Below are 27,434 nucleotides of genomic sequence, written 5' to 3'. Positions count from 1 at the left end.
ATACGGCGCTGCTGTCGGCAACTCCTATATAAACCAACAACTATATGGCGCAGTTGTTACATTGGTTGCTGCTGCTACAATGGCAGGTTATCAAGATTTAAGTGAGTTTCAACGTGGTGCTATAGTCGGCGCACGAACGATGGAACACAGCATCTCCGCACGACCATTTCACGAGTGCACCGTGAATATCAGGAATCCAATAGAACATTAACTCACTGACATCGCTGCGGCCGGGAAAAGATCCTGCAATAACGGGACGAAAGACGACTGAAGAGTCATTCAACGCGACAGAAGTGCAACCCTTCCTCAAATTGCTGCAGATTTCAGTGCTGAGCCATCAACAAACGTCAGCTTGGGAACCATTCAACGAAACATCATCGATATTGGCTTTCGGAGCCGAAGGGCAGCTAGAGTGTACCCTTAATGACTGCACGACACAAAGCTTTACATCTCGTCTGGGGCCGTCAACACCGACATTGGACTGTTGATCACTAGAAACATGTTGCCTTATCGGACGAGTCTCGTTTCGAATTGTATAGAATGGATGGACGTGTACTGGTATGGAGATAACCTCATGAATCCATGGACCCTGCATGTCAGCACGGGACTGTTCAAGCTGGTGTAAGGTCTGTAATGGTGTGGGGCGTGTGCAGTTGGAGTGATATGGGACCCCTGATTGGTCTAGATACGACTCTGACAGGTGACACGTACGTAAGCATCCTGTCTGATCACCTGAATCCGTTCATGTCCATTGTGCATTCCGACGAAATTGGGCAATTCCAGCAAGACAATGAGACACCCCACACGTCCAGAAATCCTGCAGACTGGCCAAAAACACTCTTGTGTGTTTCAACACTTCCGCTGGCCACCACACTCCCCAGACACAAACATTATTGAGGGTATCTGGGATGTCTTGCAACGTGCTATTCAGAAGAGATCTCCCCCGGCCCCTCCCTTGTACTCAAATGGATTTATGGAGAGTCTTGGAGCATTCGTGGTGTCAGTTCCCTCCAGCAGTACTTCAGACATTAATCGAGTCCATGCCACGTCCTGTTGTGACACTTCTGCATGCTCGCCCTACACGAAATTAGGCAGGTGTACAAGTTTCTTTGGCTCTTCAGTGTAAATGGTCTATGTGTCCAACAGCTTCAGCACGAACAACGTCTAGACGATAGCTAAATTCGCCATAAATTTTGCACATTGTATCTACTTTTTACAGAAGTTATGGTACCTGCACAAGAAACAATCGCAGGGGATAATTTCTGGCGATCTTGGAGGCCAAGAATGCAGGGCAGTGTCTCGGGGTCACATGCACCCTGTCCAGCATTGAGGCAGAGTTTCATTGAGAAGCTGAGGTACGTTGTTGTGCCAGTGTGGTGGAGCTCCACCCTGTTGGAAAATAAAGTCACTGGATTCCTCCTGAGGTAGTGGAAAAGCCCATTCTTTTACCCAAATCCTTTCCACCATGTCATCAGAAGTGTGAGGCCTACCTGGACCTTACTTTTGCACGAACATCCTGTCTCTTCAAATTGGCCATACCAATGACGAATGTTTTTGGGTGCAGGCGGATCAGTGTCAAAATCCGATGAAAAGCACGCTGTACCGAAATCACTGGCTCACTCTTTGCAAACTGCAGCAGACAAAACGCCTTGTGTTGAACAGACGCCATCTTACTTCTGACTGACTGTTAGTTGAGATGACGCATTGACTGTCATCCAACGGCAAATTACTGAAACTCTCGATCACGCCCGAAACAACACATATTTACTTGCCGGCACGTCTCAGGTTTCGTAATTATTACCGTCCAGTACAAGGTTATTCTTTTTGAACACGCTGCATTGGATGAATGTTATCACAAGCAGTACAAACTGTATGTTATTGTTATTTCTGCGGTTTTTCTTGATTTTGTGGAAACTAATATAATATGCGGAAGAGGCAGCTGAGCCGTGGTAAAAATTGCTGTTTTGAAGAACGCGCCGCAACGCGTAGTGTGAAGCAGTCGCCCTCCGTTTCTGGCGGTGACGCCGATGTGACAATCGCAGCTTTGGTGTCTCTCTCTGGTGGGAAAGGGGAAAGGTTGCCTTTTCACGTGCATTTAAAGGTCGCTATGAGCTCGCCTGTAGTCAGTTGGTCAGCCGGGTCATTGTGGGGCAGTCAGTGTCTGTCTGTCGTCCGGAGTGCCAGTACGAGGGCTATCCACAAAGTACCATATGTTTTGGAATTAAAAATAAATAAAGTATTGGAAATTTTTTTATTATATACAGATGAAAGCCACACTTAAATACTACATTTCTACATAGTTGCCATTTAAATTAAGGCACTTATCGTAGCGATGGACGAGCTTGGAAATTCCTTCGTCGTAAAATTCGGCCGCCTGCGCCTTCAACCACGTGGTTACCTCTTCTTGTAGCTGTGCGTCGTCATCAAAACGCTGCATAGCCAACCACTTCTTCATTGCTGGGAATAAGTGGAAGTCGCTCGGTGCCAGGTCGGGACTGTACGGCGGATAAGGAAACAACTCCCACTTAAAAGATTCGAGAACTTCACGAGTGGCATTTGCCGTGTGGGCCCGGGCGTTGTCGTGAATCAGCAAGATCTTTGAACCCAACTTTCCCCTGCGCTTGTTTTGTATTGCTCTTCTGAGGTTGCGCAGAGTTTGGCAATACCTTTGAGAGTTTATTGTAGTGCCTCTTTCCAGGAAATCCACAAAAAGCACACCTTTTCTGTCTCAAAAGACAGTCGCCACCTGGTTGAAGGCGCAGGCGGCCGAATTTTACGACGAAGGAATTTCCAAGCTCGTCCATCGCTACGATAAGTGCCTTAATTTAAATGACAACTATGTAGAAAAGTAGTATTTAAATGGAGCTTTCATCTGTATATAATTAAAAAAGATTTCCAAAACTTTATTTATTTTTAATTCCAAAACGTAATGTACTTTGTGGATAGCCCTCGTATGTGTTAGCCGGCCGGGGTGGCCGAGCGGTTCTAGGCACTTCAGTCTGGAACCGCGCGACCACTACGGTCGCAGGTTCGAATCCTGCCTCGGGCATGGATGTGTGTGATGTCCTTAGGTTAGTTAGGTTTAAGTAGTTCTAAGTTCTAGGGGACTCATGACCTCAGATGTTGAGTTCCATAGTGCTCAGAGCCATTTGAACCATTTTTGAACCTCGTTTGTGTTAGGCCGCCAGTCTGCTCGAGTTTGTTCAGGCAATGGTCATTGGCGGTTGGATCGATCGTTTGGTCGGTCGCGCACTGGGACACAAGATGAGTTGTCCGTCTTGAGCGTCGGCGCATGTGAGGTCGCCACGTGAGTCCAGTGGCCCGCGCCGTATAGCGAGGGGTAGTGACTTCGCGGCCGACACGAGATCAAGAGGAGTCAACCCACGACATCAGTCTCGCCGGGGCGAGCTGCCACGCCGTGAGACAGGAGATCGGCGCGCCTTCCTGCGTCCGTTGAGGCGGCTGGCAGGGGACGGTTCGGGAGAGCGTTTTGGGGGTGCTGCGCCAGGTCTTTGACAGACATCGCAGTTTATTAGAAGTTAAGTGATTCGTGATATGTTGTTTCATATACTTGTTAAATTCTACTTGTTTTCTTGGTCAGTCTCTCGTCCCCAGCTTGCTCGTCTGTCTCCCGTCCGCATTTGTTAGGCAGTTAGTGTCCGTCTGTCTGTCTGTCGGTCTGCCGTACGTTAATAGCTGCCTCTGTCATGTTTGTCGGATGCAGTGTTAATGGATTTATTCCTTGAAGTGTAAAGATCGAATTCCTGAAGTATGTTTTTATCTTACCTATCATCTTGAGAGGCGGTATATGTGTAATGTAGAGCATGTTTGTATATTTTATGTAAGACTGCATTTCATGGGTTTTTATTTAATTGGTCATTTTAGTATATAAAGTTGTCACCCTTCCACCGTAAGAATTTTCTTTTAAAAACAAGTTGCACTTTCGGTGGCAAGTAATTTTCTTTTTTTTATGTGGGTCTTTTGTAGCATTTCCATCCCTCCTACGGGGTGCATAGTTTATGTGTTTGTGTGAGTTGTTAAAATTTTTGTTTTAAAGTGATCTGGTGTGTTGCAGATTTGCACCAGTGTAGTCAAATGGTTCAAATGGCTCTGAGCACTATGCGACTTAACTTCTGAGGTTATCAGTCGCCTAGAACTTAGAACTAATTAAACCTAACTAACCTAAGGACAACACACACATCCATGCCCGAGGCAGGATTCGAACCTGCGACATTAGCAGTCGCTCGGTTCCAGACTGTAGCGCCTAGGACCGCACGGCCACTCCGGCCGGCACCAGTGTGGTCTTTCAGAGGCTGTTGTGAGCGGTCGTGACTACGGCCGTGTTAAAAGGGAGCGGCAGGGTTGTCAGCCTGAAAGCTCATACTGTCAACAACAAAAAATTGTTATTTCTGCCTCTGAATAAATTGTAACTTGATATTTAGAGGGTGCTTTGTGATTATAAATTTTAAATCTGTTTTTTTTTTAAAAAAAAACGGTTTTTAGGAATAAAATTTCCATTTGTTGAAAGAAGTTTGTTTTCATCAGTTACCCACTGGCAACTACTTCTATGCTCACACAGTGTGATTAAATGTGTTAATGTTCTTGATGAATCGCTAGCAAGAAAAGATTTTGAAGGTAAATTCACAGTTCAGCAGCCCGCAGGTAGCAGCTGCAGCGGCGACCAGTCTTACCCAGACAGACGCGCGGTCCCTCGCCGAAAGGCAGGTAGGCGAACCTGTGTCGGGCGGCGACGGCGGGTTCGGCGAAGCGGCGCGGGTCGAACAGCTCGGGGTCCGGGTAGAGGGCGGGGTCGCGGTGCAGCGCCAGGATGGGCACCACGACAGGGGTGTCCACCTCCAGCGGCCGGCCGCCCAACGTGGCGCCGGCGGCGCTCAGCCGCGTCAGCGCGGGCACCGGCGGGTGCTTGCGCAGGCTCTCTGCGGCACAAACAGTCTGCTGCTGAGCGCCGCAACGTACTTTTCTCACATCACCCCATAGGCCAGCAAAATTAGCTCCAAAAAAGAGGGTTGCCTTCCAAAAATTAGTGGAGGTCTGGAAACTCTTATAATCACTTAGGTAGGACACTAAAACTAAACTCTGTCTGAGCATGTCCAATGGTACCGACGGGCCGCCGTGTCATCCTCAGCTCACAGGCGTCATTTTATGCGGATATGGAGGGGCAAGTGGTCTGTAGACCACTCTCCAGGCTGTATGTCATTTTACGAAACCGGAGCCGCTACTTCTCCATCAAGTAGCTCCTCAGTTTGTCTCACAAGAGCTGAGTGCACCCCACTTGCCAACAGCGCTCAGCAGACCGTATGGTCACCCAGCCAAGTGCTAGCCCAGCCCCACACCGCTTAACTTTGGTGATCTGACAGGAACCGGTGTTACCACTGCAGCAAAGCCATTGGTTAGGTAGACCACTGATAGGAATAAACTCAGTTTGCCCTACTTTCTGAATGAACCTTCAACCTCGATGAAAAGAAAACCACCAAAATTTCAGACCTTTTTTTTTTTCACAGTCATCTGAAGCTAATCACTTAACCGAAAAAGTCAGGGTTATCAGAACTGTAGAGCATTAAATTCTAAGTCGACTGAGTACCAAAACATTGATTAAATTATCCATAGAAAAGGCATTTTTTACACTTTGCGAAAAATATTCTTTTCCTCTCTATAAAACAAAAAACGTCTGAAAATTGACCAATTTTACGCAAAATTTTATAGGAGAAAACCTGCAGGGTATCAAACTATGTTTCCAAAAGGTCAAAGAAAGTGACAAAAACGTATCTGGTAAGTAAAATCGCCATTATTCAATTATATGTAAATTTGCACAGAAACCCGGCATAATCCAGATTTTTACTTATCTGTGTGTCCACTCCTGCACCATGCAGCATCTGGTCATGCGCTCAATGTTTATGACTTGTCCGAAAGAACAGATACCATCGGTGGCCATGCAGCTCTCTAGAATGAAATGATAATTATCAATACCCTTAGCTGCTGACAGGCGTTGATATACATCAATGGGGACATTTGAAAATGTGTGCCCTGACCAGGACTCAAACCCGGCATCTCCTGCTTACATGATAGACACGCTATCCATCTGAGCCACCGAGGGCACGGAGGATGGTGCGACTCCAGGGACTTATCCCTTGCATGCTGCCCTTGAGATTGTCTGCGCGAGTAATGACTGTAAATGGGCAGTGGCACTACGAATGTAGTGTGTGGACATTAAGTTGGGAATGTGGGTCGCACGGGGAGAGTGCGAGGGAAAAGTCCCTGCAGTCGCACTATCCTCTGTACCCTCGGTGGCTCAGATGGATAGAGCATCTGCCACGGGATTGGAGTCCCGGTTGGGGCTCACATTTTCAACGGTCCCCGTTAATGTATATCAACTCCTGTTGGCAGCTTAGGGTCTTGATTTAAATATCATTTCATATATCCTGATCTATGAGTCGTTCAATGATATAATTTTGTAGATACGTTCAGCGGCATATGTAGATGCTGAACCACATGCTTCATACGGTGCTTTAACTGCAAGAACAGCAGAAAAGCAGTAAGAGATAAACAAATTTCCTTTCATCATTTTGTGGAGGTGGTCAGCGACAAAAAAATTTGAAAAAGTTTGAAATAATGTGTAAAGTTTATTGCAAGACACTAAGTACTCCCTTTCACAAATACCGGAAAAATAAAGTCTGGGAATTTACGCGTCACAGGATACGCTTCTTTTTCACACCCATCCTCACCATTTTGATAGGTAGGTGGTTCTCACTCCCACAGCGAAAGTCGCCTGACATTGAGGTATTTGTGTACCAAGTTTGATGTATGGATTACATGGCTAACGACCAACATCAGCTTATCACTTTCATACTAATAATGATGGAAGCTGAAGAAATGAATTAGGAAATGAATTAAAATTTGTGCCATTGCCAACATTTGGATCCAGGTCTCGTTGTTTACTAGGCAGGTATGTTAGCCATTACGCCAACACAGCACTCTAGCCAACGTAGTTGCATGGACTACCCTAGTTAGCTCTCTACATAAATTGTACATATTTTGCGTGCTAGTACTATACAAAGATCCGAGCTACACACGTAAGTCTTTAGTGTCCTCCATGGCTGCACCAACAGTAAGTCCTTTTCTTGTGTTAACACCAGTCTTAATAAGCAAACACAACTGCTGGAGCACTCATGAGCGTACCTTTTTTGTTTGATTGCTGAAGACTTTTGCATTTTAATCTATGCTGACTTTACATTTTTCTCCACACACAAAGCAAGAATGAATAAAGAGGTATTGATAAACGCAGAATAGGAAAGTACTTTAAAAGAAAAAATTGAAAACAGACGCAATAGTCTGATCGGACATTTGTTAAATGACTCATGTTGGTGTAGTCCTCTAATAGAAGTGAAATGAAGATAAAAATGAGGATGGTCAAGAGCAGAATTCTTATGACATCGGGAGACACCTCCTACATCGGCAAATAGAGAGACTATTCCTGTGTTTTCCATTATACCACACCACTGAGCATAGGGTTAAGATGGAGGAGAAGGAGGCAGGTTTATCACAAATTATGGAAGCAGTTGACTAATACATCTCACCTTTGAGAAAATATTTTGGAACATCGCAGTCTTGCTGACTTCTCTTACGAGAGTAATTCCTCTTTTTAGCTGCATGATCTCAAGAACATACCTAGCAGATTACGGTGCATACTCTCCGGCAGTTTGACAACTATACAACTATCAGCTGTTTGCACAACTATATTTCCGAAAGTTTTAATGGTCATCCAACCTCAAGTTGACTTGCCAGACAATGAATCACGATTCGACCCTGCTGATTACAGCCCAGTAGCAATTCAATTGCACTCATATAAGTTTCTAGATCCGACCACTCGGTTACAGATATACAACATTAATAGTCCATTATTTAATTCCACATGGCTTCTTACAACATCCAGTTTAAGCGAGGAATTTTGAGATAATAGTTCAAAGACATGGCTTTGAAAGTCACAACTGACGATCAGCTACAGACCTTGTCCAGGAAATCCTGCCTTCTTTCCCTGCTCGGTGTTTGTAGATACGTAAAATAAGCTGCATGGTGGGCATTTCAGACTAGACGAGACTATCCGTAGTTTTAAAATTTAAATTACAGACGGATCCCACGCACCAGGGTAAAGGAGATGAACTAACAAACGCAATCGAAGAGAGACTCTATGTCAGAAAGACAGCCACCGCCATACTAATTCTGTGATTTTTAACTGAAAAGCTGAATACATCCGACCTGCTGTGCCCAAAGCGTTCAACAACTGTTTAGATGTCAATACTGGTAGTTTCGCGAACTACAAGTGACCTACTGCTGTACATTGTCGTTATCTAAACAAAGTCTTTTCAGTATTCAAGACGCATCGTTTCCAATATTCTTTAATGAAAACACACTTACCGTCAACCAATCTCCTACCTTCGGGTTCCTGTCACCGCGTCCTTGTTGAATACCGCTCTATCACAAGGCAACAGACGAAACCAAATCCTGGTCTAGTTCACGGAAAGCATCCTTCTCTCTTCACCGTACCAGGCGCCATACATAACATAGCCTCTTCTTCTCGAAGATGTTTTCCACATACATCTTTCTTCACATTTTGTACTCATACTTTTTGTGTCCACCAAGTTTTAAAAGTTCTTCCGTAATAGTAAGATTCAATGGTTTTGAAGTTCGTGTGTATTCAGAGTTTATACTTCACATCTTCAGATTTTTTTATAAAGAATGATTGCTTATCCGCTATGTTGTTCTTGTCTTCTTTGTTTCGGCCATATTGTACTGTGTTGACTCACAACTAGACGAATGCTGTCACATGCTTTCCAATATATGTACCGATTATGATGAACATTTGTTTATAATTCTCCTTCTTGCTTTGTTTATCTTTACACCATATCTGCGGTAAGCATCCTTCCAATCCAAATAATACTTTATTTTTTTCATCTTCCTGTTACTCGTCTCAAATCTGCCAATTCACTCGTATGACAGTTTTGAACATGGCTGTTACTCAGCAACTGCATACTAGTTTCAACATAGGATTATATAGCTATCCGGTTGCACGTAACTGGTAGGTACATTGCCCTAGCTTCGACACCTACTGGGCACTGCTGCTCTTCTGACCATTGGTTTTTGGCAATGTAATTTTACGGTTTAGCAAAACTTCGTTATGATGAAGACACTCGTGGTAGGTGTCGAAACCTAGGTCAATGTACCTACCAGTTACGTGCACTCGGTTGGTTGTATAATCCTATGTTGTTACTCGTATGACTGAAAAGTTTTCCCTCTCATTCTCACCGCTGTTGCGAATCCTTCTTCATTTCTTTCAACTTTCTTCGATTTGCCAGCTGTATATCAGTAGTAATCAACTTCTATCCTGCCACAGAGCCTTTTTAACAACAGACAGTGTCGTCTGAGTTTAAGACTCTATAATTTTCATTTGATTTTTGTAAATATTGTAAATCGCCGGTGTACGTCACCATTGTCTTCACAAATCTGAAAATTGCATTCGATTTATGTAATGTTTAGAGATCCCTTGGAAATAACTTGTTTCAGACCTTAATTAGTGTTGTCAGTGCTTACAAGGGAACCTCCCCCATTGCACTCCCCTCACATTTAGTGGTAAAATGGCCCAGTGGATATCCCGTCAAAAACTGAACACATATCAAGCGTGAAAACAGACAGAAGGTGTACCGAACTATGAAAAAAGGAGCAAAATAGAAACAGTGAACGGTCCAAGTTCAATATGTGGAACATCGAGCAAATTGCAAGAACCACTGCGTCGTGCTCATAGCGTTGGACTGCAAAGAGAGAGATCCGTTTTCAATTATTACACAAAATTATGAACTCGCCGTCCGGTCATTGACGTATCTGTTCTCCTCCTGTAGTCTTGGCAATTATGATACTATACATTGGCCCTAGAATATGAGTCATGTTGTAAGAATATATTACCGTCGTAAGAAAATGTGATGAATACTGAGAGCAGGCGAGGTGCGGCACAGACCTCTCACAGAAATGAAAACAACAAATAAATGCGTCTGAACTATGTTGCAAAGAAAGAACTCAAGAACCAAAACTTCCAAACCGGAACGCAAGGTACGTGGGTCGAACAAATAGGTACGTACGTCTGGAGATCCCGTCCTTATACCTCGCTGTTGCAAAAGGACGTTACGCCACGACACGGACTCAAATCTGAATGCAGTGAACAGACATGTCAATGACCGGACGGACTGTTCATAGTTTTGTGTAAAAAAAAGGGGGGTACGAGAGAGATTTGAATACGGACGTCCCACTTGGATTCCAGCACCGTGTCAACATAATCACAGCGCAATGGCTATTCACATTCGCTTTATGTAGCACATCTTGAGCTTGGATCGTTTACTGTTTCTATTTTGCTTCTTTCTCCACAGTTCAGTACACCTTTTTCCAGTTTTCATGCTCTAACTCCTTTCATTTTTGACGGGCTATCCACTAGGCCATCTTACCACTAAATCTGAGAGGGGTGCGACAGGGAGTTTCCCTTGTTAGGAATGAAGTTGACTAGAGCAAGTATTGCAAAATGAAGGTTATGACTGATAATTTACAAAATACTTGTTAGTCCTTGTCTACATCGACATGACTGTACATTTAAGAGCCTGGCAGAGGCTGCATCGAGCCATTCTCATATTATTTCTCTACCGTTCCACTCTCGAACAGCGCACGGGAAGAACGAACAACTGAATCTTTCCGTGCGAGCTCTGACTTCTGTTATTTTATTACGATGATCATATCTTCCACAGTAGTTGGATGTTAATAAAATATTTTCGCATTAGGAGGAAAAAGTTGACGATTTCTATTTAAAAATCTTTAAGAGTTCCACATAAAAAATTCGATGGCATTACTTTTCAGCATGCCCTCCTATATGAGGGACAGCAGAGTGTGTCAAACACTCCTTAAAGAACGCCAGATATCACTTACCGCGTATGTTTCACTAAATGACTTTCTCATCAGTTAGTACGGACTGTGACCTTTCTGATAGTAAATCACGAATCCAGTTGCACAAGTGAGACGATACACCGTAGGCGCGCAATTTCATTAGAAGCCGCGAGGAACAGTATCAAAAACCTTCATGAAATCTAGAAATATTGAATAAATTTGAAATCCCATGCCGATAGCACTCATTACATTATGAGAACAAAGAGCTAAATGTGTTGCACAAGCACGATATTTTCTGTACGTGCGAATAGATCGTTTTCTTCGAGAAAATTCAAAATTTTCGAACACAGTATATGTTTCAAAATCCTATTGCAAATCGACATCAGTGATATGGGTCTGTCATTCAGCGGATCCTATTTCTTTTCTTGTCCGCCCCCGGTAGCTGAGTGGTGTCCGCAGCTCGTGGTCGTGCGGTAGCGTTCTCGCTTCCCGCGCCCGGGTTCCCGGGTTCGATTCCCGGCGGGGTCAAGGATTTTCTCTGCCTCGTGATGACTGGGTGTTGTGTGATGTCCTTAGGTTAGTTAGGTTTAAGTAGTTGTACGTTCTAGGGGACTGATGACCATAGATGATAAGTGCTCAGAGCCATTTGAACCATTGCCCGCACGGTAGCTCAGCGTGTTCGGTCTGAGAGCGCGTTGGCCTCTGCAATAAAACTGAGTGAAACGATCAAGAAACGAACTTGACCGGATGTCATGTGACGTCCGCAACGAACAAACACAACGATCAACAACGAACAAAATGGAGAAAACAAAAAAAAAAAGTGGTCAGCGCGAAAGACTGTCAATCGTAAGGGCCCGGGTTCGATTCGCGGCAGAGTCGGAGATTTTCTCCTCTCATGGACTGGGTGTTGTGTTGTCCTAGTCATCATCTTTTCATCCCCATCGACGCGCAAGTCGCTGAAGTGGCATCAAATCGAATGACTTGCACCAGGCGGGCGGTCTACCCGACGGGAGGCCCTCGTCACACGACATTATTATTATTTCCTTTCTTGAGTATTCCTGTGACCTGTTCAATTTCCAGTCTTTAGGTACGGATATTTTGCCGAACGAGCAGTTCTTATGATTACTAAGTTTGTAACTATTACATCAGTTTACTCTGAAAGGAGCATAATTGGTATATAGTCTTGCCTTTATTAAGTGATTTGAATTGTTTCGCTACACCGAGGTTATCTACTTCTAAGTTGCTCATATAGGCAGTTGTTCTTGATTCGAATTCTGGAACTTCTTCTTTGCCTTCTTTGATGAAGGTATTTCGGAAAACAGTATTTAGTAACTCCACTTTAGTGAAAGTGTCACTGGTAACTTTACCATTGCTATCGCACAGCGAAGATATTGACTGTGTTTTTCCACTGGTGTACTCTAAATACGAAAAAGAATCTGTTTGGATTTTCTGATGGATTTAGAGACAGAGTTTCGTTGTAAAAAGTATAACAAGCACGTCGCGTTGAAGCCTGAGTTAAATTTAGAGCTTTTGTAAAATTTCGCCATCCTTGAGGATTTTTCGTTCTTTTAAATTTGGCACACTTTTTTCGTTGCTTCTGCAACAGATTTCTAGCCTGCGTTGAATACCATGGATGATCAGCTCCGTCTGTTATTAATTCATTTGGTATGAGTCTCTCCATTCTTTGAATTCAAGTCAAGTCTGGTCTATACTCACATACTTCTGAAGTAATGGAGGCTGTATTTTAGGAAGGCGTCGAGCGAATTTTTATCTGCTTTTTTTAGGAGATTTGTTTTGCATTTATTTTTGCTGGGTTTGAATGTCTCGCAACGAAACCTATTAGTGATTAATCCCTGTACCCATCATGATGCTCCCTATTTGCTTAAGATTATTTGTCACTAAGAAAGCAAGCATGGTTTCTCTAACATTCACAGCTCGAGTAGCTCCAGAGTTAAATACCCAAAATAATTTCCAGAGAAAGCATTTAGCACATTTTCGGACAATGTTTTTACGCATACCACAGGATTTGAACATGTATTTTCGCCAAGGTATCGAGTGTAGTTTGAAGTCACCACAGACAACACTGGTGTCCAATATTATAGCAATAAACGGAAATTTTTCAAGGTTGTGTTTACTTCACCACAAAACAGTACAAACAGGTGATAGTAAAGGAGAGACAGTGTAAAGAATACAGAACGTAAAATAACTGCAACATGTAAAACGGTAGCCAAAAATGTACTTAGTTTTTCTCCAACTTAACGGATTTGCACACACATTCCGACAACTGGTTAATGTGCTCAGTATGGGGTGTGACCTTCTCTGCCAGCAATACAGACATGACAACGACAGGGTATGCTGTGAATGATGTCATCAATCTCATGTTGAGGCAGTAACGTCCATTCTTCCAGCAGAGCTGCTAGCAAGTTTTAGAGAGTGGTTGCTGGAAGCTGACGTGATCTAACCCGTCTCAAATGGTTGAAATGGCTCTGAGCACTATGGGACTTAACTTCTGAGGTCATCAGTTCCCTAGAACGTAGAACTACTTAAACCTAACTAACCTAAGGGCATTACACACATCCATGCCCGAGGCAGGATTCGAACCTGCAACCGTAGCGGTCGCTCGGTTCCAGACTGTAGCGCCTAGAACTGCTCGGCCACCCCGGCCGGCTTAACCCGTCTTCCTAGTGCATCCAAGATATGCTCCATGGCATTGAAATCGGGAGAGCGAGCAGGCTACGCCATGCATACAGTATTTTCCAAGAAAATATCAACCAGGCATGCTCTATGAGGTCGAGCACTATCGTCCATCATTACGGAGCCTGGACCCTCAGCACGTCGCAACAATCGCACATGAGGTCCCAAGATCTTTTCACAATACCTGACAGCAGTTAAACCTTGCCGATTCACCCGTACAATTTCGTGGAGACATGTTGAGTGGTCAACGTAACCCTGGTAAAGACCGTTAGATATCCTCCTCGATATCGGTCTCTTTCCACAACGTTTGGGTGCAGAGATCGCATTCCACGTTCCCTATAGATGTGAATGCGTCGAGAATCACTCTCCAGACGTAACCGGGACTCATCTGCGAAAAGCACACTGGCCCACTGTTCGACTGTCCAGGTGGCATGTTGACGACTCCATTTTAGATGTTCCCATATGTGAAGAGGCACTCATCTGTGAAAAGCACATGGGCCCACTGTTCGACTGTCCAGGTGGCATGTTGACGACTCCATTTTAGACGTTCCCATATGTGAAGAGACATCAGAGGTGCTCATACAGCAGGTCACCTACAATGAATTCCACTCTGCCTCAGCCTTCTGTGCACCGTTTGCTTCGATACAACACGTCCAGTGGATGCTGCGAGTTCAGCTGCCAGTTGCTATGCAGTATTAAGGCGGTACCCCGGGTCTTTGCAGCCACATAACGGCCTTCTCTTTCTAATGCCACACATGGTCGGCCGGCCGGTGTCGCCTAGCGGTTCTAGGCGCTTCAGTCTGGAACCGCGCGACCGCTACGGTCGCAGGTTCGAATCCTGCCTCGGGCATGGATGTCTGTGATGTCCTTAGGTTAGTTAGGTTTAAATAGTTCTAAGTTCTAGGGGACTGATGACCTCAGATGTTAAGTCCCATAGTACTCAGATCCATTTTTGAACACATGGTCGACCCTGCCATAGTCTTCAGGATACCGTTTTGGTCTCCGTAAGCTGTCACGACATCCGAGAAACAACAGAACGGTTCACATTAAGCCATCGAGCCACATCAGTTTGCTACTGTCCTGCTTCCATTCTTCCTACGTCCTCCACCACAGAGAGTCTGGTAGGCGTCTTCCCTGTGCCATACTGCACCACACTGCTGTGTACACAGCAATTGTGAATGTGAGTCTACCCGGAAACGATTCCCCGTTTGGTAGGTGCCCTGACGTCATCGTCGGCGTGGTTTTCCGTTACCCGGAATGCCATCTTCCGTGCAGAACACGGTCGTGCGGATAATTGTTGATAGTTTGTATAATTATATCGCGAATTAGTCACAGGACGGGGAAACAGCTGATTGTTGCTTTAATTTTGGACACCAGTGTATAGCTATATGAGTGGGGTCGCAGGTTCGAATCCTGCCTCAGGCATGGATGTGTGTGATGTCCTTAGGTTAGTTAGGTTGAAGTAGTTCTAAGTTCTAGGGGACTGATGACCTCAGAAGTTAAGTCCCGTAGTGCTCAGAGCCATTTTTTTGTTTATTTTACTCTCTCATTACAGTCCAGCATTAGCCGGCAGGTTCGGCTGCTTGTAATTTTCCCATCCCATGGTCCAGCAACAGCAAGTCAGTACCGGGGTAGGCAATCTCGATCACACGCCTTCCTTGTGTGGTGAAAAGGTAATGCCGTCTTTGCGACACTGAGCAGGCCATGCTCTGGAAATTTCTATGCCGCTCCCGCGGGTTTATCAGCGTCTGACCAACCAGGGCTGAGGAAGCCGCATGGCCATGCTGGACGTACTCTGCCGCCCTCCATCAGGGATCTCTCTTGATCGCGCGCCCTGTAGCAGTCAACATCTCCTGCCCTTCTCGGTGCTGTGGAACCGTGGACTTTGTTTTTTCACTTGCTGCCACGCCAGTCGGACTTGGTCGAAAGGCAGACACCACTTTTCCTTAGCTATGCGAACCACATTTCGCCCCTGACTACGCTCTGTCTCACCCTCGCCTCCCTAGGCCTGACAATGTGACCTATTTCAATCCATTTACTGCAAATAGATGGCCTTTTACCTAAAACTGTTCTAATGGTTTATTCCCACCCACCGCCTTCCAATCCTGCTGTCCTGTACAGTATTTTTAGCCAGAACACTGTTTCTTCATGAGAAATGTTCTCAAATATTAGCAATGTGCAATTGACCACTAGATGTCACGAGAGGCAGACCCTCCAGTGTACAAGGAGACGAGGAGTGCTGTGCTGCCAGTAGAGAAGAGGTAACACCAGAACATGTCCGTCAGGAGAGCTCAGTTACTTTGAATGTGGGCTACTCATTGGATGTCACCTTGGTAACAAATCCACCAGGGACGTTTCGATCCCTCTAAAGCTACCCAAGTCGACTGTTGTGGATGTGAAGGGGAAAATCTCAGGAACAGTCGTAGCTAACCTGAAGCCAGGCAGGCCTCATGTAACAACAGACAAGGGTTGTCGAGCATCGCGGAGGATTGTTGTAAAGAAGCGAATGGAATCAGCAGAAGGAAACACCTGTGAGTGGCAAAGTGCCATCAGCAGTCCAGCTAACACAATGTGGAAGGATATGAACACATTTTACATCGTTCTGTACTGTGTACAGTAAAGGAACAGCTTGGAGAAAACGATAACTGTATCAGCGTGACATTGCACTCTGTCATAAAGCAGCATGTGTGGGGTAATGATTTATAGACAATAACGTGCCTGAAATAGACTGGTCTGCCCAGAGTCCCGATCTGAACCCAATGGAATACCTTTGGTATTAATTAGAACGTTGCTTCACTCCAGACCCCAGCGTACAACATCACTATCTTCTCTGGTTTCGCTCTTTAGGAAGAATGGGCTACCAGTCCTACACCTCGGACACCTAACTGAAAGTGGCTCAAGCAGAGTTCGAGCCATCATGAAGGCAGACGGTGGATACACCCTAAATTAATGCCCAGCAATAGGTGTCTGGATACCCTTTATCGAATAGTGTACTTGTTGGCTACGGTTTCTATTGGAACGGTGCTTCTGTTCCCTTTATTTGAACAAAAGACTAGCTAAAATATCTGTACAGGCCGAGAATTTGGCGCGTAACACGAACTTCTCGTTGGCTGTGACTAAGCAAAAAACGGAATTTGTCAAATACAGTAGGTCCGTGAATAAAGTCATTGTCCATTCCTCTGCTATGAGAAAGCCAGCCAGAGAGCACCAGACATAGTCCAAGCTCACAGTGTAGATCGTCAACAAGAGGCCAGTTGGCGCTTAGGTTGTTAACATGTAGACTGAATACGACTCTGTCTCGTTGTCGTGGTACATGCAGCTTTATCACTTTAGAGAGACCTCTGGATCACCCCCAAGTGACTTGACATGGCGGTGAGGGCATGTCTCCGCCCCTGTGGTGTGATCGCTGTCTGCTGCGCGCATATGGTGCCGCCGGCTGTGGCAGTAAATAAATACGAGATCTAGTTCTCTCAGCTGCTGTCCCCAGCACCTTCAATACGTCTGACTTTCGTTTCTGTGGCTAGGCACCCTTCCTAAGGCTAAAACTTCGCACTAAACAACATATACGAGGAGCAGTTCGGCTCACTGCCTGTCTGTGAAGCATTTGATTTCTGTTCTGTGTATTTTTTGAGGCGCAATTGAAGAATCAATTTGGAATTTGTATGTCCGATTCGACTTCCCTTCTTACTCCATAAGGTGTTGACGTGGTAATATGTGCAGTCAGCTCCAATATGTGTAGAATGGATAGTGTTTGTTAGAACTGCACAATGGGCATTTGCATAATCGATTTGAGAAAAGACTTTTTAATACTAGTGTTCTCAGTGAGATAACTGTGTTATTCCGTCTTCTATGTTTGAAGTGCAGGCTTAAATTGATAGTCATGACTACTAAATTTTACATTTCCGAGTGACCAACTGTTAGCCATGAGTGACTGTTGTGTGCACGTGCAAGCTGAGTTGATAGCCCTTCACTTGGCTTGAAGTTGTTGCCGATGGCATCACTGTGGGGGACCAGACGTGAGAATCCAAGGGTTAGCCAGCATGTCCCACTTGTCTCCCAGTCGGTCCACTGCTGCAGGCTCCTCAGTCATTGCACACATTGAGGGTGGGCCCCCCTCCCCCTCTCCCCCCCCCCCCTCCCACCTAACACACACACACACACATGTGCTCGAGAGGGAGATTGTCTTCAGTTGTGGCAGGCAGTGAAAGACTTTTCAGATGGCTGACAAAAAGGCTTCCCAAGTTTGTCTGACAAACAGGTTTCAGGCGCTATCTGTGATTAATAAAGATTATGACCAACATTCAGTTGTTTGTAGCGTTTCAGGGAAGCCTCTCACGCTGCAAGACCTGGATATTCGTAGGGAGTTGAATTACTATAGTTGACAGACCCAATTTTAGGGGTGTAGTGGGGCCCCTTAGGTGCATGGCTATCAAGGAGGGAAAGAAGCCCATTGTGCACAGTGTGCGCATACCAGCAGGGGATTGGTGAGTCATCCTCGATGGGAAATGAGTATTTTCGGATGCCACGAAGTGACAGAGTGTAACCGACTGCTGATGGTGGCTCACTTTGCTACTAATGGTGCGCGTCGCTATGGACTGGAAGATATTCTCTCTGGTTTCTAGCAACTGTCTGAAGTGCCGAAGACTGCCAGTGTTGCTTGTGGGGCAAACGTTTAATAGACGTTTGGTACAGAGCTGAGTGGACAGTCTGAATCAGAGGCACAGGCTATTCTGCGACTTGAGGTGTGTTGTAGGGTATTGTATCGGGTTCTTCTTAATAGGCCAGGGACCTACCACACAGAGGAGGCAGCTACACAGGTAACAGACACTGTGTGGAGTGGACTGGGTTGCTTTTTAGGTTAGACGGTCTGGGTATAGAACAAAAACGGCTTCTATCTCAATGGGTGCAGGTCAAACACAGGAAAATGCAAAACCTAGGAACCTTAGGTATTATAGCTGTAAAATGTCGTTACTGTGTTGGGAAAGAGCTAGAGTTCCATGCGCTAATAGAAAGCAATGAAGCTCAAACCGTTATAAGTGTTGGAAGCAGACTAAGGCCTGAGACAAATTTAGCTGAAACTTTTACAAAGACCTAACAGTGTTCAGAAAGGATAGATTAAATACAGTTTGTGGTAAAATATTTGTTGCTGTTAGAAGTAGTTTATCTTGTGGTGAAATACGGAAGTAGATACTTCAAAATGGTTCAAATGGCTCTGAGCACTATGGGACTTAACAGCTGTGGTCATCAGTCCCCTAGAACTTAGAACTACTTAAACCTAACTAACCTAAGGACATCACACACATCCATGCCCGAGGCAGGATTCGAACCTGCGACCGTAGCAGTCGCGCGGTTCCGGACTGCGCGCCTAGAACCGCGAGACCACCGCGGCCGGCCAGTAGATACTTCCTCTGAGTTACAATGGGTAGAGGTTGTACTTGAAATTTCGCATAAATTAATAACTGGTTCCTTTTATCGATCTCTGGACTTAAATGACACAGTTGCTGAACAGTGCAAAGAAGACTTGAGTGGTTCCAGTCTGTAGCGCCTAGAACCGCTGGGCCACTCCGGCCGGCAATAAAATAAACCCTTTGAAATAACGACAGAATCCCCTACTGTCTGGCTCAACCTTACAGTACTTTAAAAATGGACACAAACAGTCTCGGCTGCAAAACCATTTGTTTTCATGGTAACCGGTTTCGATCAGTTTTTGACAACCCTTAGTCCCTCATACTGAAATATGAATATAGAATCGATTTAGAGGGATGTCTGATAATAGTAGTAACATATAAAATACAGTATATACAACGAATATTAAAAGAAGAAATTATGCCCATGATGGTAGGCGGTGGCGGTGAATGGAGCGGGTATTGTTAACTCCACAAACATCACCTGGCAAGGAGAGCAACGCAGTTGTTGGTTAAATACACGATGCTCTGCCCACTGCACACCGAATTACATCAACGACAGCCAATCAGGTACAGATCACGTAAAACAGTTATTACAATAAGGTATATAAAGAATAGTTACACGAAAGCGAATAACAAATGAACAAATACGCGCATTTCATTATATAAAGTAATTGCTACAAACAGCATTTCATCAGTGTGAGAACACCCGCCGGCCGGAGTGGCCGTGCGGTTCTAGGCGCTACAGTCTGGAGCCGATCGACCGCTACGGTCGCAGGTTCGAATCCTGCCTCGGGCATGGATGTGTGTGATGTCCTTAAGTTTGTTGTTGCTGTTGTGGTCTTCAGTCCTGAGACTGGTTTGATGCAGCTCTCCATGCTACTCTATCCTGTGCAAGCTTCTTCATCTCCCAGTACCTACTGCAACCTACATCCTTCTGAATCTGCTTAGTGTATTCATCTCTTGGTCTCCCCCTTTGATTTTTACCCTCCACGCTGCCCTCCAATACTAAATTGGTGATCCCTTGATGCCTCAGAACATGTCCTACCAACCGATCCATTCTTCTGGGCAAGTTGTGCCACAAACTTCTCTTCTCCCCAATCCTATTCAATACTTCCTCATTAGTTATGTGATCTACCCATCTAATCTTCAGCATTCTTCTGTAGCACCACATTTCAAAAGCTTCTATTCTCTTCTTGTCCAAACTATTTACCGTCCATGTTTCACTTCCATACATGGCTACACTCCATACAAATACTTTCAGAAATAACTTCCTGACACTTAAATCTATACTCGATGTTAACAAATTTATCTTCTTCAGAAACGCTTTCCTTGCCATTGCCAGTCTACATTTTATATCCTCTCTACTTCGTCCATCATCAGTTATTTTGCTCCCCAAATAGCAAAACTCCTTTACTACTTTAAGTGTCTCATTTCCTAATCTAATACCCTCAGCATCACCCGACTTAACTCGACTACATTCCATTATCCTCGTTTTGCTTTTGTTGATGTTCATCTTATATCCTCCCTTCAAGACACCATCCATTCCGTTCAACTGCTCTTCCAAGTCCTTTGCTGTCTCTGACAGAATTACAATGTCATCGGCGAACCTCAAAGTTTTTATTTCTTCTCCATGGATTTTAATACCTACTCCAAATTTTTCTTTTGTTTCCTTTACTGCTTGCTCAATATAGAGATTGAATAACATCGGGGAGAGGCTACAACCCTGTCTTACTCCCTTCCCAACCACTGCTTCCCTTTCATGTCCCTCAACTCTTATAACTGCCATCTGGTTTCTGTACAAGTTGTAAATAGCCTTTCGCTCCCTGTATTTTACCCCTGCCACCTTTAGAATTTGAAAGAGAGTGTTCCAGTCAACGTTGTCAAAAGCTTTCTCCAAGTCTACAAATGCTAGAAATGTAGGTTTGCCTTTCCTTAATCTTTCTTCTAAGATAAGTCGTAAGGTCAGTATTGCCTCATTTGTTCCAGTATTTCTACGGAATCCAAACTGATCTTCCCCGAGGTCGGCTTCTATTAGTTTTTCCATTCGTCTGTAAAGAATTCGTGTTAGTACTTTGCAGCTGTGGCTTATTAAACTGATGGTTCGGTAATTTTCACATCTGTCAACACCTGCTTTCTTTGGGATTGGAATTATTATATTCTTCTTGAAGTCTGGGGGTATTTCGCCTGTTTCATACATCTTGCTCACCAGATGGTAGAGTTTTGTCAGGACTGACTCTCCCAAGGCCGTCAGTAGTTCTAATGGAATGTCGTCTACTCCGGGGGCCTTGTTTCGACTCAGGTCCTTCAGTGCTCTGTCAAACTCTTCACGCAGTATCGTATCTCCCATTTCATCTTCATCTACATCCTCTTCCATTTCCATAATATTGTCCTCAAGTGCATCGCCCTTGTATAGGCCCTCTATATACTCCTTCCACCTTTCTGCTTTCCCTTCTTTGCTTAGAACTGGGTTTCCATCTGAGCTCTTGATGTTCATACATGTGGTTCTCTTATCTCCAAAGGTCTCTTTAATTTTCCTGTAGGCAGTATCTATCTTACCACTAGTGAGATAAGCCTCTACATCCTTACATTTGTCCTCTAGCCATCCCTGCTTAGCCATTTTGCACTTCCTGTCGATCTCATTTTTGAGACGTTTGTATTCCTTTTTGCCTGCTTCATTTACTGCATTTTTATATTTTCTCCTTTCATCAATTAAATTCAATATTTCTTCTGTTACCCAAGGATAGTTAGTTAGGTTTAATTAGTTATAAATTCTAGGCGACTGATGACCTTAGAAGTTAAGTCGCATAGTGCTCAGAGCCATTTTTTGAGAACACCGATAACCATCTGTGGGCATTTGTCGCAAACTTGTAGATTGTATGCCAGCAAGGACAGTGGTTAAAAAATGGTTCAAATGGCTCTGAGCACTATGGGACTTAACTTCTAAGGTCATCACTCCCCTAGAACTTAGAAATACTTAAACCTAACTAACCTAAGGACATCACACACATCCATGCCCAAGGCAGGATTCGAACCTGCGACCGTAGCGGTCGCGCGGTTCCATATTGTAGCGCCTAGAGCCGCTCGGTCACCTCGGCCGACGACAGTGGTTCAGCAACACCAATGGTTGCCATGGAGACGGCATTGTCGTATCGATATGCGCTATCCAGATGAAGACCATTTTAGAGCTGCAACAGCTACTGGATGTTAAATACATACTGGCATGCATGACGACGTATAGAAATGCATGCCAGAGACTGCAGATTGCTGCTAGATGGTAGTGGCAGTCAAAATATTGTTTGAGTGACGCCGTTATTCGCAATGGAAATGGCGTGGAGGTATCGATGTGCACTTTTCAACAGAACACGATTTCAAAGTTGCGATAGCGACTATCTGTTACAAAACACTGGTAAACAAGTAAAATGACTGTCGTCATATGTGTCAGATCCCCCAGATGAGATCGCCCAAGTAACCAACAAGATAAAAAGTAAAGTGGTATACATAATATCTAAAGCATGTAAAAATAAGTTATATCAAAAGAACTACGGCAAAAAAATCTCATTGACTCATCGAGGTAGTCAAAACCACAAAACAATGAGCATAAGAAGTTGAAGTATCAAGAAACTGTGAACATATTTGTTTACAGTCATAAATATTCCACGAAATTCCATAATATAGGCGTATATACTGTCAGACGTACGGAAATATAGATTACATCACTATCATTTAATACGTCATAGACAACTCAAAGTAGTCATAAACGTAAAATTAACGCACAAGCAGTCAGAAAGTATAAACGATACTGGGAATATAGTTAATTACAGTCAGATATGTCCATTAAATAGCAATAAGTGTCAAGTTACAATTATTATTTGGAGAAATAAAAGGGGAATTAAAACGAAAGGAAGTATAATAGCGTTCTTTAGGTAGCCTAGAGCAAAATCGTCATATTACATCAAAGGAGGTACTGCATAGTGATTGTTATACAATTGACTGGGCCTTTTAAGGTAGTCATGAATAAAAAATAAAAAACATAAGCAGCCAATAGTTTAAAATAAAGTAAGCAAAGTTTTATACAGTCAAGGAAACATTCCATAAAATATAAAATAAAGAATAAAAGAGAAACAAAAGAGCAGAAACATTTTATAGTAACTCATCAAATAGACCACAAAAATATTTTTCATGTGAAGTGTAATTGCTTGTTGAGTATGGACGACAGTTTATTTTTGTAGTGAACACAAATCTCTGTTTCTTCTAATGTGTTAAGTACACTTTGTGATCAAAACTATCCGAACATCCCCAAAAACATACGTTTTTCATATTAGGTACATCGTGCTACCACCTGCTGCCAGGTACTCCATATAAGCGACCTCAGTAGTCATTAGACATCATGAAAGAGCAGAATGGGGCGCTCCGCACAACTCAGGGACTTCGAACGTGGTCAGGTGATTGGGTGTCACTTATGCCACACGTACGCGAGATTTCCACACTCCTAAACATCTCTAGGTCCACTGTTTCCGATGTGATAGTGAAGTGGAGACGTTATGGGACACGTACAGCACAAAACTGTACAGGCCGACCTCGTGTGTTGACTGACACAGACCGTCGACAGTTGAAGATGGTCGTAATGTGTAATAGGCAGACATCTATCCAGACCATCACACAGGAATTCCAAACTGCATCAGGACCCACTGCAAGTACTATGACAGTTAGGCGGTAGGTGGAATTTCTTGGTCGAGCAGCTGATCATGAATCACACATCACGCCAGTAAATGCCAACGATACCTCGCTTGGTGCAATGAACGTAAACATCGAACGATTGAACAGTGGAAAAATGTTGTGTGGAGTGATGAATCACAGTATACAATGTGGCGATCCGATGGTAGGGTGTGGGTATGGCGAATGCCCGGTGAACATCATCTGCCAGTGTGTGTATTGCCTAAAATTCGGAGGCAGTGACGTTATGGTGTGGTCGTGTTTTTCATGGAGGAGGCTTGCACCCCTTGTTTTGCGTGGCACTATCACAGCACAGGCCTAAATGGTTCAAAAGGCTCTGAGCACTATGGGACTTTACTGCTGAGGTCATCAGTCCCCTAGAACTTAGAACTACTTAAACCTAACTAACCTAAGGACATCACACACATCCATGCCCGAGGCAGGATCCGAACCTGCGACCGTAGCGGTCACGCGTTTCCAGACTGAAGAGCGTAGAACTGCTCGGTCACACCGGCCGGCCAGCACAGGCCTACATTGATGCTTTAAGCACCTTCTTGCTTCACTCTGTTGAAGAGTAATTTCCGGATGGTGACTACATCTTCTACTTGTACATCTACATCTACATTTATACTCCGCAATCCATCTAACGGTGTGTGACGGAGGGAACTTTACGCGCCACTGTCACTACCTCCCTTTCCTGTTCCAGTCGTGTACGGTTCGCGGGAAGAACGACAGCTGGAAAGCCTCCGTGCGCACTCGAATCTCTCTGATTTTACATTCGTGATCTCCTCGGGAGGTATAAGTAGGGGGAAGCAATATATGCGATACCTCATCCAGAGCCGGCCGAAGTGGCCGTGCGGTTAAAGGCGCTGCAGTCTGGAACCGCAAGACCGCTACGGTCGCAGGTTCGAATTCTGCCTCGGGCATGGATGTTTGTGATGTCCTTAGGTTAGTTAGGTTTAACTAGTTCTAAGTTCTAGGGGACTAATGACCTCAGCAGTTGAGTCCCATAGTGCTCAGAGCCATTTGAACCATTTTGAACCTCATCCAGAAACGCACCCTTCCAACACGATTGAGCACCTGTTCATAATGCACGGCCTGTGATGGAGTGGTTACACGACAATGACATTCCTGTAATGGACTGGACTGCACTGATTCCTGACCTGAATCCTATAGACCACATTTGGGATGTTTTGGAACGCCGACTTCGTGCCAGGCATCACCTACCGACATCGATAATTCTCCTCAGTGCAGCACTCCATGAAGAATGGGCTGCAATTCCCGAAGAAACCTTCCTGCACCTGATTGAACGTATGCTTGCGAGAGTGGAAGCTGTCATCAAGACTAAGGGTGAGCTAACACCATATTAAATTCCAGAATTACCGGTGGAGGGCGCCGCGAACTCGTAAGTCATTTTCAGCCAGGTGTCCTGGACTTTTGATCACATAGCGTAAATGTCCTTTAGGTACAGTGTGAGGAATCTTTAAATTATTCGTTATAGGTCCTTCCGAGTGATCATGATGTGTCAGGTGTTGGCCAAACATTGATTTATTACGAGATGCATCCAAAGTGTTCCTTATAAGAGCAAAGTGATGTTTTTGTGGTCAGGACTGTTTGTGTCCATTTTTAAAGTTATTCCGCATTACATAGGATGCTTCCGATCAGACAGTGCATGCAGCTGGCAACAGGAACAGTACTGAAGCGATCCTCACCAGAGACGACGCGGTCGAGTAGCTCCATCTCCTGCAGCTTCTCGTACGTGAGCTCCGCCCCAGTGGCTGCCACCACCTCTTCCCGCAGCTGCTCCTGCACGTCCACGTTGTGCGCCAGCTCGAACAGCGTGAAGGCGAGGGCAGTCGCGCACGGGTCGCACCCCTCCGTGAAGAACATCGTCCCGTGCGCTGCGATGTCTTCTAAGGAGTAACCTGCAAGCTCCACCCGGGATTAAATGGGTAATTGTTTCTGCATATTAGTTCAGGTGTCTACTGGTTGTGTACGTCGTGCCAAAGACATCTACATGGAGCTCTGTACACTTAATGCTACTATTATTTTACATCATAGTGAGGGATGGAACAATAGGAAGCTTGGTGACTCATCACATCTGTGACTTTGTAACTGATTTACTTCGTTGAGTAGCGATGTTCTACATCTACATTTATACTCCGCAAGCCACCAAACGGTGTGTGGCGGAGGGCATTTTACGTGTCACTGTCATTACCTCCCTTTCCTGTTCCAGTCGCGTATGGTTCGCGGGAAGAACGACTACTGGAAAGCCTCCGTGCGCGCTCGAATCTCTCTAATTTTACATTCGTGATCTCCTCGGGAGGTATAAGTAGGGGAAAGCAATATATTCAATACCTCATCCAGAAACGCACCCTTTCGAAACCTGGACACCAAGCTACACCGCGATGCAGAGCGCCTCTCTTGCAGAATCTGCCACTTGAGTTTGCTAAACATCTCCGTAACGCTATCACGCTTACCAAATAACCCATGCCGCTCTTCTTTGGATCTTCTCTATCTCCTCTGTCAACCCGACCTGATACGGATCCCACACTGATGAGCAATACTCAAGTATAGGTCAAACGAGTGTTTTGTACGCCACCTCCTTTTTTGATTGACTACATTTTCTAAGGACTCTCCCAATGAATCTCAACGCCTTACCAACAATTAATTTTATATGATCATTCCACTTCAAATCGTTCCGCACGCATACTCCCAGATATTTTACAGAAGTAACTGCTACCAGTGTTTGTTCCGCTATCATATAATCATACAATAAAGGATCCTTCTTTTTATGTATTCGCAATACATTACATTTGTTATGTTTAAGGGTCAGTTGCCACTCCCTGCACCAAGTGCCTATCCGCTGCAGATCTTCCTGCATTTCGCTATATTTTTCTAATGCTGCAACTTCTCTGTATACTACAGTGTCATCCGCAAAAAGCCGCATGGAACTTCCGACACTATCTTCTAGGTCATTTATATATATTTTGAAAAGCAATGGTGCCATAACACTCCCCTGCGGCACGCCAGAGGTTACTTTAACGTCTGTAGGCGTCTCTGCATTGAGAACAACATACTGCGTTCTGTTTGCTAAAAACACTTCAATCCAGCCACACAGCTGGTCTGATATTCCGTAGGCTCTTACTTTGTTTATCAGGCGACAGCGCGGAACTGTATCGAACGCCTTCCAGTGGCGGTTGTTGTGTAAGAGCTCAAGACCGCATGAACAGTTTAACTTTTGACACTTTTCGGTTTTAATGATTATTTTTCTTTGAATCCTGTTAAACATAATGTAGATGTAGTAATATGAAACACACAGCACTAAATCTGCCACACTATGCTCCTGTAGACCCGGTGAAACTTGACATCAGGGGCACGAGTACACCTTCAGTTGTGCACGTTTTAAGGGGTTTTGCACTTGCACAACTGGCATGATGTAACTGCCTTATGGGCCAAATACATGCGGATTTGATAAACAGCTGGCCTTTACTACTCAATTACAAGTTTACATCAGTGCCATGAGGTGGTAGCACACTGCAGCAGACTTTTATCCCCCTTTGCTCGACGTACGATGTGCAACAATAAAGTAATGAGACTGATTTTCTTTGGAAGATGTGGCAACCCTGCAGACTTGCGTAGGCACAATATCTTTGGCCTTGGTCTATAAGATGCTTCTAG

The 27,434-nt window shown here is 44.5% G+C and overlaps 1 protein-coding gene across 1 annotated transcript in view; it reads right to left on the bottom strand.

Annotated features, from left to right (window-relative positions):
* The window catches only part of LOC124620120 (probable cytochrome P450 6a13), a 72,209-nt gene that overhangs the window by 13,918 nt on the left and 30,857 nt on the right, over positions 1-27,434 (bottom strand). Inside the window, exons 7-8 of the mRNA XM_047146791.1 lie at positions 25,466-25,678; positions 4,692-4,937 (exon numbers count right to left, since the gene is read on the bottom strand). Coding sequence (XP_047002747.1) covers positions 4,692-4,937; positions 25,466-25,678 — 459 coding nt within the window. The remainder of the gene's footprint in view (positions 1-4,691; positions 4,938-25,465; positions 25,679-27,434) is intronic.

The sequence above is a fragment of the Schistocerca americana genome, chromosome 6, assembly GCF_021461395.2.
Source record: "Schistocerca americana isolate TAMUIC-IGC-003095 chromosome 6, iqSchAmer2.1, whole genome shotgun sequence".
NCBI classification, from domain to species: Eukaryota; Metazoa; Arthropoda; class Insecta; order Orthoptera; family Acrididae; genus Schistocerca; species Schistocerca americana.
The sequence above is the reverse complement of the archived record's forward strand: the minus strand, read 5'-3'. Positions and strand labels throughout refer to the sequence as shown.